The 14,692-nt window shown below is 35.7% G+C and overlaps 1 protein-coding gene across 18 annotated transcripts in view; it reads left to right on the forward strand.

The window, feature by feature from the left end:
* nbeaa (neurobeachin a) overlaps positions 1-14,692 on the forward strand; it is a 354,854-nt gene that overhangs the window by 245,207 nt on the left and 94,955 nt on the right. For 11 of the 18 annotated variants that reach the window (XM_069190159.1, XM_069190162.1, XM_069190160.1 and 8 more), the window contains one exon: positions 4,263-4,409. In XM_069190159.1, coding sequence (XP_069046260.1) covers positions 4,263-4,409 — 147 coding nt within the window. Of the gene's footprint in view, positions 1-4,262; positions 4,410-6,327; positions 6,361-14,692 lie in introns of all 18 variants that reach the window. The other 7 variants (XM_015341879.2, XM_069190158.1, XM_069190157.1 and 4 more) reach the window with 1 other exon arrangement.

Raw genomic sequence — 14,692 nt, forward strand, 5'->3', positions numbered from 1 at the left:
CTTTTAATCCAATAGAAATATTGCTTTTGATATTGCCGACGTTCAGATGGTAACTCTGCATGCAGATCACATTGGAACATACCTGTTGTGAAATGTCTGCTGCACAACCTGTACTTATTCTCTCGTGCATGGCACTAAATTGGTCTTTACAGTGACTAGTGAGCAGGATGGGCCGCATCACGTTGCAAATCGTGCAAACTCTCGCTCTTGTTTGCGACAACATGGCGACTTACAGTACTTTAATTAACAGTATAATGTTAATAATTTATTTTCTTACGGAGATTTAATAACTGGTCAGAGAAACTGGGACTGCAGTTCCCCTTTAAAGTAAGATCCTGACTACCAGGGCCAATGTAAAAGTGTTGCTAACCCCAATCTCCCAACGAGATTCTACATGGACTTGCACAAATTAGACTACCTAGAGCCTCTTATTCAATAGGTGAATCAGTTTTTTACTTCTCTACCTAATTTGCTGTGTAACGGGGGCTGCTGGCACAGAGTAGCTATTCTTTACCCAGTCAAGGGCTGCCCTTCAGTAACGGATGAAGTGGTTCCCTTCCTATAAGTTAGGTGTTTTGAGATCCTTTGCGATGAATGCAAGCACTTCTTGTGATTATTATAATCACCCTCGTCCCCTCTTCTGTTCTCCAGTACTTGAATATTAGCCCCCAGCCAGGCTGCACATGATCATTTATTGTACAGTATGCTGAAGCTAAACAGGTGATTTCCTCAAGCATTCCTTTCTACATATGCGTAATCTATTTGTATCTTGGTGGATCTCCAGGATCACTGGAAATAATGAATTTGCTGTCCTTGCTGATTGACCTTAATCTAGCTAATCGCAGATATAAGAAAAATGTGCTGAGGGCAGAGTTGTTCCAATGATATGAAATATGATTTCCTGCACAACCTACAAAAATACAATGAGTGTGCATCAAGGTTTATTTTCAGCATTTAAATTAATGATCAATTCAATACTAACATGGATTGAATACATCCACTAACTGAATAAACATTGTCTGTCTGGTTTTTGTATCAGTTGTATAATGTAGTTATTGCAGTTTTATATTTTCACTTGAGTGTACAGACTGTAATTATCCCCATCATTAACGATCAGGCTTCCTGGTCTGCTGTGGTTCACAGTGACATTGTTGATTTGGGAGTAAAAGAAACAGGCTCTAGCCTCGTAAATTGGCTACACGGTCCTGGATATTTATGTTTCAATGAGGGGAATCGGAGCCCTAACCAGAAATATCCGGAAAGGTAATGCAATTTAATGTAATGTTATCTCTAGCTTATTGGATATTATTTTGAAGTCATTTAGGGTCCTCTTTGTACAAATCAAGCTCTGTGGAACAAAGCTTTTTTTTTTCAAATGAAAGTCAAAATACACAAGGGTATTTCTGCCTTGAATTCTCTTTCTCAGAGAGTCATCCACTCCTTCTCTTCATGAAAAGAAACAACAGAAAAAAATCAATGCCAAAAATTGCTCTAAATTATTTTGAGTGTATCATTTTAAGTGTTTTTACTCTTGTCAGCTTTTAAAATTGTTTTTGCATGCCAGTCTTCCATTTGTGTTTTCTTAACAATTTATTTCCAGTGAGCACTTTGAAGTAGAGATTATTTAAATGTGGGCAGGTTGTATATATACATACGCATAATCTCATAATATTTACATTACCTTTAGACACACTGTTATTACGCTGATGAAACTGTCAATATGGCTGTGGAAGTCTGAGCCTGCCGTTACTATAAACCTTCCAGGCGTAAACAGTTGGCTATCATGATAATCTGTTTGTTTTTCCTTCTTCTTCATCTTTTTTTTCTCTGTAAATGATAAAAAGTGGGCCATTTCAATGATAAGTTCCAGATCTCCTCCTGTGTTGTATTAAGAGGCACAACTAGCGCAAGCAGTACTGACTACTTTTTCATGCTGATTACTTGGTTTATAAAATACTTTTTCTCATTCCAAATGAGAATAAAAGTTCCACTTGCAAATTTAGAGTTCAGTAAATAAATGGAAGTTCACATGAGCAACCTTTTTTAGTTATAATTGATATCCCATAATTTATTTTTTTATGGTTTTTGGGCTGGTCGGCCTTTAAATAGGAGACTTTGAGGAAACCCAGGATGTTGCTGTAAGTGCTGTAGTTGGACCAGTATGTGGCACTCTTCTTTGGAAATCTGTAACTCTGGATCAGAACTCATTTTCCTAACTAGTTCCTAGCTGTTTGGGGTTTAAAGATCCCTGTTTGTAAGAATAGGGGTCTCAGCTCAAGTGTCCTGGCTAAATTGCAATCTGCAAATCTAGTCTCTCTGGAATTTTCTGTATAATTCAACTGGAGAAGCAGTTCGCATTTCTCCATGTGATCTTTTGTGTATAGGACCAGCTGGCACATAATGGCTACCGCATGTCACTCAGGTGAGTGCTACACTCTATTGGTGTAAGATGAGTATCTCTCTGAGATAAAAAAGCATTATATAAAGAGTAGGAAAATATCATTATTTTAGAGTGGGGGGCACAAGATAAACTCCTTCTATCTTTAGTGCCTCACAGCCTTAGATGACCTGTAAGTCTGTAAATACTGACCCCTCTGTCCATAAACATTTAGCTACACTTGTTTGAAAAGAAAGTTCTTACACAGCTGCAACACTTTACCAGACTGACATCACTGGACTGTCCCTTACAGAGAGACAGTGGAGGGAGCTGTCTTGTTAAAGGGGAAGGTAAGGCTGTTGTGATGTATGAGAAGACGATGCCATGAAAAGCACTACATGGGTCAGGTCACCCTGTGATGAATGATCTTATAAATGAATCACATGCCCAATCTCTTTTGATTTGTTGGATGTGAAACTGCGTCTTTTTAAAGGGTGTTTTTTAAAAGCTTTCTAATGAGGCCACTAAGGACACCTCTCCAATTCTTGTCTGTAATTTTGACAAATTGATCCCTACTTCATAAAGGATACATTGATTAAAGGTGTCTATGGCTCTCAGAAGCTATCATTCAGAATACCACTTCCACAACACTACAGCAGCTGTTTCCGAGCTTCTGTTTGTCTGTAATGCTAGTGGGTCAACTTAATTGTCTCTCATTGACAAAAAAGCCAGAAAGTAATAATGCTTTTGTTTGATGAGAATATACTGTATAATGAAAATAAACAACTTTGTTACCTTTGGAAGAAGGATTTTTGTACTTCATTTATCAAGTTAAAATACTCACAGTCTCTTTACTTATCAGCTGCTTGAGTTAAAACATTGGAGGAACAAGGTGCCTGATGTCAACTTCTGTGTAGTTACTTGAAGCAATATTTAGTGTTTTTAAAGAAAGAAAGTAAACTCTACATTTCACTCTTATTTCATGCTCATTTGTTTATTTCAGGTTCTTTATAAAGAATGTAAAATATGTTTATGTGTAGAGGCATTGCTCTTCCAGAATTACAGTAATTAGTTTTACCTGATATAAACCATTTTTTTCCTGATTTACAATAATCGCATGTAGGAAAAAGCAGTCCTGCTATGAATTTCCCTCACTGCCTTGGTTCACAGTTGCTTTCTTACCTTTGCCCTTGATGTTAAACTGAACTGATTTCTGAAACATCTTCCTTCTTAGGTGTGATTTAAGATTTCTAGATTGAATTCTGAATATGAAGAATACATGTTTTAAGTAGCGGTTTTGTCTCTGGCCAGCTCTTCTTTGCATGTTCCAGTCTTCCATTATCTCCAGAGGAAGAGGAACTATAATAAAATCTGTGTTGATAGAAAGTGTGTCCAAAACATTTATTTTCCTTTGTGGTTTTTGGCATTTTTAGTTTTTATGTCAGCCTTTTCTGAGTAAGAGCTGAATTGTACACTGGTGTTTGAAATACTCATGTATGGGAACAAGCATCTTGATTGTACACAATTCTTTAAAACCTTGTTTCACTAATAGGGTTTGGTTTGTACACATAGAAGAAATCTGTTTTCTTGTCGCAAATTTGAGATGAATGCATAAAAAAAGAAGCTTACATAGGATGCGTGTAGTAGAAAAAACAACATGTATGAACCAAATTGACAGAGCCTTTAGGTTTGCACTAGACTAACATATTACTTCTGGTTTACAGGTGTAGGATTCTTCAAGAAACTGCATTTGATGCTGGCATTAGTTGCTGTATTTTCTTGCATTCATTGTCCATGCATGGTATTGGGAACACATGTTATTTTCCGAAGCAGGATCTCACTTGTTGACTTCACTTGCATCTCATCCTGCTTGTCCCTTTTCCAGGTACAGATGAAGATGAAATGATGAAATCAAAGAAGACCTTCCGCAGCCAGGCTGTGGTGAACCAGAATCCTGAGACAGAGCTCATGCTGGAGGGAGATGATGATGCTGTGAGCCTTTTGCAGGAGAAGGAGATCGACAACCTTGCAGGTAACTCCTGGTCAACATAACTGTTGCTTTTCATTTTCCTGCTTGTCACCTGTGACATAGAAAGTCGTTTATACTATATATAGCCCCAGATGTGGCCATCTTTGAAATCTTATATTTAAGTTGTGGTGTGACTACTATAAAAGGGAAATTCATGGATAATCAAGAGCTTGATTAGCTTCCCTAATCTGAGAAACTGTATGTATCTGTACAGTATATATACTGTCTGTATATGCCCTCCAAACTAGTATCTTGATCTACAACCACTTTTTGAAAAGATTTGAAGTGCACTCCTATCTTAAATTAGCTTTTAGGATCTCTCTACAGGAGCAGGAGTCATTCCATGCCATGTACACATCAACTCGGGCTTCTTCTGTAATGTGTGGACAGAATACTTAAAAATAAGAAGTAAAAATCACCGTAATGCAATATATCTTCTGTTCTTTTTGCTTATGCAGTAATGCAGGACTACAGCTCTTCAGGCCCTGTGTCTGTTGTAAAATATAACCCTGGTGTGTTCCACACAGTTTTTAAGAGACACCTCTTTACAATGCAAGAAGGAATAAAGAAACCGAGACAAGGGATTTAAACTGTGACATTGCCCAGGCCTGTTCATCCATATGCCTCTCAGAATGTACGTTGAGATACATTATCTAAATTGGGGCAGTGTGTTGAGCAGAACTCCTTGTTTATCTCCTTAAAGTATTACTGTCTCACAGCTTTTTTGAGATTAGCACAATTTAGCAGTCTGCATGTTTTTTTCTTGTGCACAAAGCCTTCTACAAGAAACAGACCAAACTGTTACCAAACTAGTAATACATTGTCCGTATTAAGATATTTTTTCTGGAAAATGCACACAATATACTAAAACATGTATTTCAAATTGTTGAACTCATCAGATTGATTGCTATTTATTTTAATATGCAGTATACACACTAATTGTCCACTCCAGTTCATATTTGGAAAAAGCACTATTAGCCATCAGGGTTTCGATAAATAAATTTGTAAAACAAATAAAAATTGCACTTATTATTCCCACTTAAATGCATTAAATGCAAAAATTGCAAAGTATCACAGAAAAAATCAGTTTCTAGTCTGTTGCCTTGTTCTAACATTTCTGGGATTATTAGTTCATATCTTGTTGAATGTTTTGACATTGATATTATAATTTAAAATTAAAGCACTTAAAACAACATATCACTTTCGTTCGATTGAAACAAAATGGCAAATTATGGCAGAAGCCAACAGTTTCTGAGAAGTATTTTGTATACAATATATTACATAAATGAGGGTGGTGTTGCATTGTGGGTAAGTCTCTGCAATTCTAACTGGTAGATTGTGGATTAAAATCCAGCTGTAAAAATGAGGACCAGCTGGTTTGGCAGTCACTTGACTTGTCGTCAACGAAAGGACGTGGAAACTAGGATAAACTCTGTCCTGACAAGACACTGTGGAAAATAGTGCATACACGTATACAGATAGCCTTCCTAATTAGTAGTAACAGCTTGAATAGAAACATATTACATTTAAAAGATGGGGAAAGTTTTTGTGCAATTGTACACCCCTTAATCGTTGCGATCACTTTGAAAATATTTCAACAGGTTTGGAATGTATGTATTTTGGAATACTATGGGCACATTACATTGGTAATTCTTTCACCCTTAAATTCCCAGCTCAAGATTAGAGCTTCTTGTATTTTTAGTACCCAATATGGATTATTTTCTAAGAATTTCTCCTTGTTGTAAATTCATGTAGTGATCAACCAAAATGTGCATTATTAGGGGTCTTCATAATAGTCTGTTAGATTACAAACAACCAATTGTAAAATCTTCAGGTATGTTGTTTACAGTTATCTTTTATAATTGGCATACAGTAAATACTTGTTAATACTTGTGTGTATCTATTTTTATTTCATTTTTAGCACGTTTCCGTCCTCGAGTTCTTACTTTCAGAGGCAAGTAATTTTATTTTGTGAATGTACTAACATTTAAGGGACAAAATAAATGAATTTTGAAACTTTAACACCATTTGAGAAAAATCAAATCCAAGTGTAATCAAGTAACTCATTTAGAATGAAAGTTTTGTGCTTCTATATGATAATTTAACAACTGATTGCTGTCCTTGTTTTGTCTTTTGAGAAATCTTATCTCCTTGATTTGCTATTTGTGTAATAGAATTCTTATTTTCAGTTAATCTTGACATATGAAAACATTTGAATGCAACCTTTATCAATGTTTATTTGATTACAAAATTGGACCAGAGGCTGATTAAATTACAGAACCACCTTAACGGTACTGATTTCTCTAGTTCAAAATTTGTGCAGTTCAGAATCTAATGTAAATGCATAGTGGTAATTTTTCAAGAAAGAAAACATTGAACATTGAATTGAAAAAAAAAACAACTTGGCGTTGAATATAAAAGGTTTAATGTTTACTCTTCTCTCTTTAAATTTACTTTTGATTCAGTTCCAGGAAAGTTCTGAAGTCAGGAAATAGGGAATCAGATATTGTACCTGTGGTATAAATTCTGATTTTAGTGTTTTTTGTCTAGTAGAAATTAATCATTTTGAGGTTTATTTAAAAATGAAACCATCTAGCTCCAAAGTTAAAATTGAGTGTCTGGCCACTTCTTGTAGCCAGGTGTGCTACTGTAGTTTTAGAGCTGGAGTAAAAGCAAAACAGTTATGACATCTGGGAGGTGGTATTTTTATAGCAGAGAAAAATGTTTTTGAAAGAAGGAAAAGAAGAGGTTTAGAATACCTTCAAATTAATACATATGGAGGTAGGTCTGTCTTCTCAGAAGTTAGTGACTTATGTTTAGGTTGTGTTACAAATTTCCAGTTGTAGTGAATATTGTGCAAAGATTCTATTTTCACAGCAGACAGTGGTACAGTATTTATAAATGTAACAGCAGTTTTTTTTTACTGCCATGATAAGTTATAAAAATAATTAAAATTAATTCACCAGTTAACCTTAATATTTTACTCGTGTTGTGGATATGGTGTCCAGGGACTTGTTCTGTAAGACTCTGGTCTGTAGGCCTCAGTATTTGAGTACTGCTTGGCCCATGGCACTGTTTTTAAGAGTAGAGGTGTTAACCCTGCTGTTCCACTCTGCATTTTCACAATCTTACTGTTGTGGTTCCCTGAGCTGAATATAGTGGGTCTCTTCCTTCTGTGTATATCAAGCATTTTGGGATCCTTTGTTGTTGAATAACACTATACAAATGTAAAGATTTTTTTACAAGAAGACTGTAATGTATTCTGGCAATATTAATTAATTTCTGGAACCTTTACTGGTTTAATTACATAACTCGTTTGTAACATTTTTACTCGTAGATTTCCTCTGTATTCCTCAGAAGTTGGTGCATTTTGTTTGTTGTAAAGGTACCCAGGATAGCATAATTTCTATGGTATCTTAAGTACTTTAGGGTGCACATTTTAGTGCTTCAACAATGCTTGGAGTTTATTGCAGAAAGTAATATTAGAAATCAATATTAGAAATATTAGAAATTATTGTTCATATCAATTATTGTCAAATATCAAAGAGGAAAATATTTTTCCTTTTCAATTATGTATGTAGGTTGTAACCTATCCAAGATGGTACAATGCTAAGTTGATGTGATATAGCTAGAGAAATAGCAATTTCCACACCACAGGCACATCTTAATTTACATGCAGGATTCATTAGATGTTGCATCGATGATAAAAGCACAGGTTTATCACAGAACATTGAGGAGTACACAGAGGGCCTGGAAGAGGCTGTGCCTGAACATGGAAATTGGTCCCTGGAGACCAAGATGACATCCCCTAATCCAAACTCTGGTTGGTTGTCAAAGGCACACTGGCTCGGTATTGACATGGCACTGGAGGGCCTGAGAGAGACCCCTAGGGCAGAGCAGATGCAGGGAACTCTCACAATGGCACACTTAACTTTTTGCTCTCCAAGCCAAACAGTTGGGAGATTCATGCGTTCTTCAATGTGTCTGTTAACATGGCTGTTCCCACTTGTCTTTCATGGTGTTACAGCAGTTTAAACCATGACTATCCCCTGGGCTAACTCCATTCTGCCTCATTTCCTGTTTAAGAGAGGCTGGGGTTCAAAATACTCTTTATTATTTGTGGAGCTATGATTAGATCGAGTAGATTATGCTCTAAGATCATCCCAGAATGTGGCAAAATGAGGTAGAAATCACACGGTACATTTCTAATGATAGTTTTTATGTCAGTTGTATATAAATTACAATTTGCACCTTGAGCAAGTCTCTATGATCTTTGCTTTTTGTATGCATGTTGGCACAGAGAATACTGTTGGTTCACATTCGACTGCTCAGTGATTAAACTTTTTTTTCAATGGCATCTAGAAAGAAATTAACAATCCATCGTTTCAAGTCTTTAATTAATATTATGTATTAATAACATTTTTTTCTACTAATGAGGAAAAAAATATCATCATATCCCAGGCTTTATTTCAATTCTGAACAACTACAGAAAACTGTGTTTTAAATATCTGGCTTATAGTAAAAGTATGGATTTTAGCTTGATAGCTTGGCAGACTATCTGTGCATAAAGAATCACTTTGGCATTTAAATTAATTTAGACAAAGCATTCAATCTCCATATCCTGTTAAAGGTAAGAACAAGAAGAACAACAAAAAGTTCTGAATATATAAAGCACTATTGCCTAACTGGACTGCCAAAAGAAGTGAAAGTTCAGAATTTGCTAGTATTAAAGTGGAACTGCAAAACTGTTTTTGTATTTCGGAGCCGGGGCATTGATGAATGCATTTAAAACCATAATGAAAGTATTTTTTGTTGCATAACCTCTGGTGAAATCTTAGTTACCACAGGTCTATCAATACCTTTGCATTTTGACCACTAGTTAATTCAAGTGGGTAACTGCGTCAGCATGCGTAGGCAGCAAAGGAACAAGTAAAGGTTTATTCCATGCTGCAAAGAGAAGAAATGAAACACAACGTTTTGGGTGAGGAACCTGAAGAAGGTAGCTTGTTAATACATCTCTTTTAATCCAGTAGAAATATTGCTTTTGACTTCAAGACAGTTTTGTCAACAAATAATACTTACCTGTTAACTCTGCACGCATTGGAACATTTGTGCTGTGAAATGTCTCCTGTACGGCCTGTACTTATTTGCCCGTGCATTGCATTACATCAGTCATTATAGTGACTAGTGAGCAGGAAGGGAGCAAAATCTCATGGAGATTTTGCTGGATTCTGTTCCAGTCTTCTCTGAAACCATTGGCCATTTCTGGAGTAATTCCAGGAAGGTCAACTCCCTGGACTGAGACATGTTCAGTGGATGGTTATTATAATTTAAAAACATGACGGCCAGTCTGTAACGGCGAGTCCATTGTTTGAGGTAGCCATTGACCATCTTTCATAGCTGAAGGCCATTCTTATGTGGTTCTTTAATTAAATTTCCACCACCAGCTGATGGACAGGAGTTAAACCAGGGCTTCGCTCCTCACATCTAGTCCCTGTGGACAACAGTCCAGCAGGTTTTGTTAATCTCCTTAAATGATCAGCTCCTTCTCTGTCTCTGGAAGAGAGTTAAATTTGTTCAATTAAGGTGTTTTTCAAGCAACTCTCCTGCAGGGAGACATGCAGCATAATGTTGTGAAGGCAGTCTTTTGAAAATTTGGAAACACCAAGCTTTTAAGAACACCTACAGTATGCCTCCTGATGATTGATTCACAGCATGTTTTTGTTAAATTAAGTATAAAGATGTACTCCTTGATTATTGTTAAATTCTACACCTGCTTATAGAATCCTGTACTCTCTTGAATCAGAGAGATAATAGATGCTTCTGTGCTTTTTTTCATGTTTTTGTTGAAGAACGGAACTACACAACAGCTAAAACCAAATCTTGGCTTTCAGATGTGAGCTCACATATACTGTTACACTGAATTTTTAATGTTTAAGGTCTGCATGTGGTTACATTTGGATGCGATCTCTGAAGGTGTAAAGGAAAGAATTCATAGATACATAAAAGTGATAAAGCATAGGTTTTCTACTACTGTGTGTGAACTGTGGGTCAGTGTTGGAGACAAAAGGCTTTTGGAAAAAAAGGAAACAGCAGCTGTTTAAGCCTGTAGCTTCATTGTTAGGGTTACTAGAGGGCCAGAAGTATCTTGAAGACTACAGGAGGGAATAGAGAACGAGTGGGTTGTCTTTGCATTTGCACTGGTCTGTGGAGAAGCCAAACTTTTAATGTGAAGCTATTATTGGGCTCTGTTACAGAAATGCCCCCATTAAATGGTTCTACAGCTGCATCTTGTAGGCAGTTTCTACAAATTCCAGTGTGAACACTTCTAGAAATCTGGGGATTTTTTTATTTGTCCTGTTCATATTGTTTGCGTTATTTGTTGCTATGCATAATTGACATGTTTTTAAAGCAAATTCATTTGAGAATTGAGAGGTGTTGCATGCAGGCCGGGTGGGTTGGCCTCTAAATGCTAGAATCCGCAAGCTTTTGAGATCTATTCTTTCATGCTTAAGACAAGTGGTCTTTGACTGGAGTCTAATTGTTTCTTCCAGAGCACTACTTTGGTGAGCTGTGCTTACTGGAATGCAGGGAGCCGCTTTATCTCAGTTTCGCAGGCTGAACAGTGGGGCAGATCTGGCACAGTATGGTGGCTGCTTATATATTTTATAGTTCTCATGGTTATGACTAAATTGCACCTTCAAACCTTCTTTTAAGAGTCTGAACTCCTGTGATCTAGATCTGTTTCATTCCTAAAGAAAAAAAAGAGGTTTTCCTAGTGTGATTATTTTTATTTTCACTTTTTATTACAAGAATTGATAATAGGACATTGGTGTCTGTGTCTGGGTTTTTAAACTGGTTATGTTACCTGGGTTAACATAAGATCTTAACCTTGTGTTTTATTCTGCAACCAAAGAAGAACAGTGTACTTGACCTATATTTATAATCCAAGATATTAAAAATAAACAGAGCATGTAATAGCACTGATTCAGATTTTTTTTTTACAGGTAAAGTGTGTTAACCCATAGGAAATTAATAGCACATATTGAACAAATCAGGTCCAGTTCCCAGCTGGCAGTATTTGAAGCAGTTGTTTGCATTAACCTCACCTTAACTAAAATATGGTAGTGCAGAACAGGGCCTTGTAGTCTCTAGCTCTTTTTGAGTGAGAGCATAACAGAAGTAAGCATTTCACACTCTGTGATGTCACCAAAGAGGAGGCAAATGTTTCGTTGCATATTAAAATGGAGGAGACTCATTACTAAATAACACTAGTCTGCTGCTGCAAAAGAGCACATCTGCAAGGGGGGAAAAATAACATAACGACGTATGTCTTAGTAAGAGATCGAGGTTTTCTTCACCCTATCTGAGTTTCAAATGTCCTGCTGCTTTCCCTTTCTGTAAGAGAGAATATCCTTGGAAAAACCAAATGCATTTTCCTTTTATTCATTTATTCTAGTGAAAACTGTGAGAAATTGTGCATATTTAGCCAGGCTGTAGTGAAACTAGTGTTTTGTAAATCTCATACCTCTGCTGTAAAATGTGTGATTTTAGTACTGGGTTTTCTATCAATTAACAACAGGCAGATATTTCTTGGCCTTTGTGGATGCCCTCAGAATAACTTTCTCTGGACCCCAGTTTTGAAAGATTAGTATTGTGTAAAACTGACTATTTTCACAGTAGCATCCTGGGTATAGATGTGGAAACTTTTGACTCAAATGCTGACTTGAATATTCTTCAGCAAAAAGTGTCTTCCTTTGCAAAACTGAGCCTTTTTTAAATATTTAATCAGTTCGTCTAAGTTTGTGAAGACCTTAACTGTAGTTTTGAAAGTTTCTTTTTAATGCTAGCATTCTGCCATACCTTAATTTCATTGATTTATATTCACAAAAGGTCAGCTCATGTGCTCTATGGCACAATTCCAAATGCTGTCTGTGTTAAAGGCAGCTGTACTGTACTCAGAGCTGTCACTGTTTAAATCATTACAATTGACTTCAGTGTGTGAGATACAGTTTTTTAGGTCAGCAAATAAGATCTTTTTTCCTTCTTTTCCCTTTTTTTAATAATTTGAAGGTGTTGATACAAGATAAACTGTTACAGTTTAATTTTGCTTTTTATTATATTTTAATACTCATGAGAGCATATACTTAACTGAGAGAAAATATGAAATATATTCCCTTAACTATAGCAGATAGTCTTCATAAGACTTAAGTAAAACAAAATGTCCACAGCTGTAGATAATGTGGACATGGAGTCACAATTTGATTGATGGAGTTGACCAGAGGCTTTAACATATTTATTTCTTGATAAATTCTAAATTTCCCATCGGCTTTCACATCAGTATTTTTCTTTTAGGATTTATTATGTTCTCAGATCTGTATATTGTGAGCAATAGCGTGTCGTGTTGGCCATTTCCAATGGCAATGTTTGTGTCCCATGTTTCTTTACAAAAAAAAAAACTGCAACCAGTTTTGTTTTTTTGTTTATTATTATATTTGACATTACTACTTTGAAAGCTATAGTGTGATGGTCTTGCAACGTTTTTTAACAGATGTAAAAGTTCATGCCGAAAACAAAACAGATATACATATTGCCCTTTGTATTATAATTACCATTTAAACAGACCTGACTGTAGAAAGCAATTTCACTGTTATTTTCTACAAGTGCTTTTTTAATTGCTTTAAGACTCCTGGATAGTAGCAGAACATTTCTAATAAAGGAAAAAGTAATAGGTTTATTCCTCGCTGTAAAGAGAAAAAAGAAAACACAACGTTTTGGCTGTGGAGCCTTCTTCAGGTATGTTATATTTTTAATAGATATCACTTTCATACAAGTTGTAGCTGGAAATGCAGTAACAGAGAGTAAGGGTTTAGCGATGGTAAGTGTTAATGACAACAAAAATAGTGGTAATTTTTCATTCTTCTCATGTAAGCTTTTAAAATGACCCTATTGTTTTTCTATTTCTGTCCCTTGGTTAAGGAGTTGTTATCATATGGTGGGGCCTTTAAGAATATATGTATATATTTATGGATCTCAATACATAATACATTTGTTTTTAAAAGGGTGCTATTTTATTTTTAAAATGGAAAGCATACTAAAGGTCAGTGTGTAATAGTTTAAAAACACAAACGTGTAAATTGCTGTAATCCAATTAAAAAAGTTAACGTGAATGGTTTATCTCCACATAAAACTTAAGCAGGGTCCTATTGAATAGTTATAGAAAGTAAATTCTAAAAAAAAACTGTAAAACAGAATTGCTGCACTGTTTTGTCTTGTCATTAGAAAAGCATTTGTTTACAAGGAAAAAGCTGCTGCTTAATGTTTTTTTCCCATAATTCTCTATTAGACTCCCCCTTTTCAGAGTGTGGATTTCTGACATCACACCAAGGAGAAGGGGAACTCTTCATTTCTCTCTTAAGACAGTGTTATATTTCTGTTTAGAAAAAACAGCGCACGCTAGAAGAGCATCAATACCTGTGTCAAATGCTGAACGATGAAGTTCTTTTCTGTTTAGAAACGCGAAACATAAAGGCAAACATTCTAAATGTTTTTTCAGATACCGTACAATCATGATTTACAGCCACAATTCTAGTAAAAGTAAAGAATGAAAACGTAAGAATAGACATATTATTTAGTGTGTTTAAAAATGCGGGCACACGTTTTTATTTCAGTACTCTGTGGTAATAGAAACAACGATGGTATCAATATTAAGTTAATAAGAAAAGCTAAGTACTGAATATTCCAAAATGTGACAGTGGGATGAAATAGTGTTTTAATTTTATCTTGGTAGGATTTACAAAGCAGATTATAAAGCCATTTTAAAATCCCAATTATAACCTTCGTGCTTGTAGATTTACCAATTTATCCATACTATAAACTTGCGACGGAGGTGAGATTTATTGGAAGCTTTGACATCTTTTCATAAATGTCATGGACTTTATTAAGTCCTCTTAGACAAGGAATGTTCCTACATTATTACATTTTTTTAATTCTATGCCTAGTAAAGAAACTCCACTTTTTATACAGTACATTGTAATATGGGATGTCTTATTTTACTTTACAGGCGCCCGTTTCTTTTATTAAATAGACGTGACTTGTGTACTTTTCGTGCAATGTTGCGCAGCCGTTGAAATAAAATATGTGACGCTATGCATATAATATACTGCATGGTTGAAAGTGAACATACCGGAATGCGGACATTTAATCTGAAGGCCTTTATTAAGTAAATATTTCAATGTAACGAACCAACCTTTGATGAATTATAGGATGCAATGCTCCTGGGTGAA

The sequence above is a fragment of the Lepisosteus oculatus genome, chromosome 5 (assembly GCF_040954835.1).
Source record: "Lepisosteus oculatus isolate fLepOcu1 chromosome 5, fLepOcu1.hap2, whole genome shotgun sequence".
NCBI classification, from domain to species: Eukaryota; Metazoa; Chordata; class Actinopteri; order Semionotiformes; family Lepisosteidae; genus Lepisosteus; species Lepisosteus oculatus.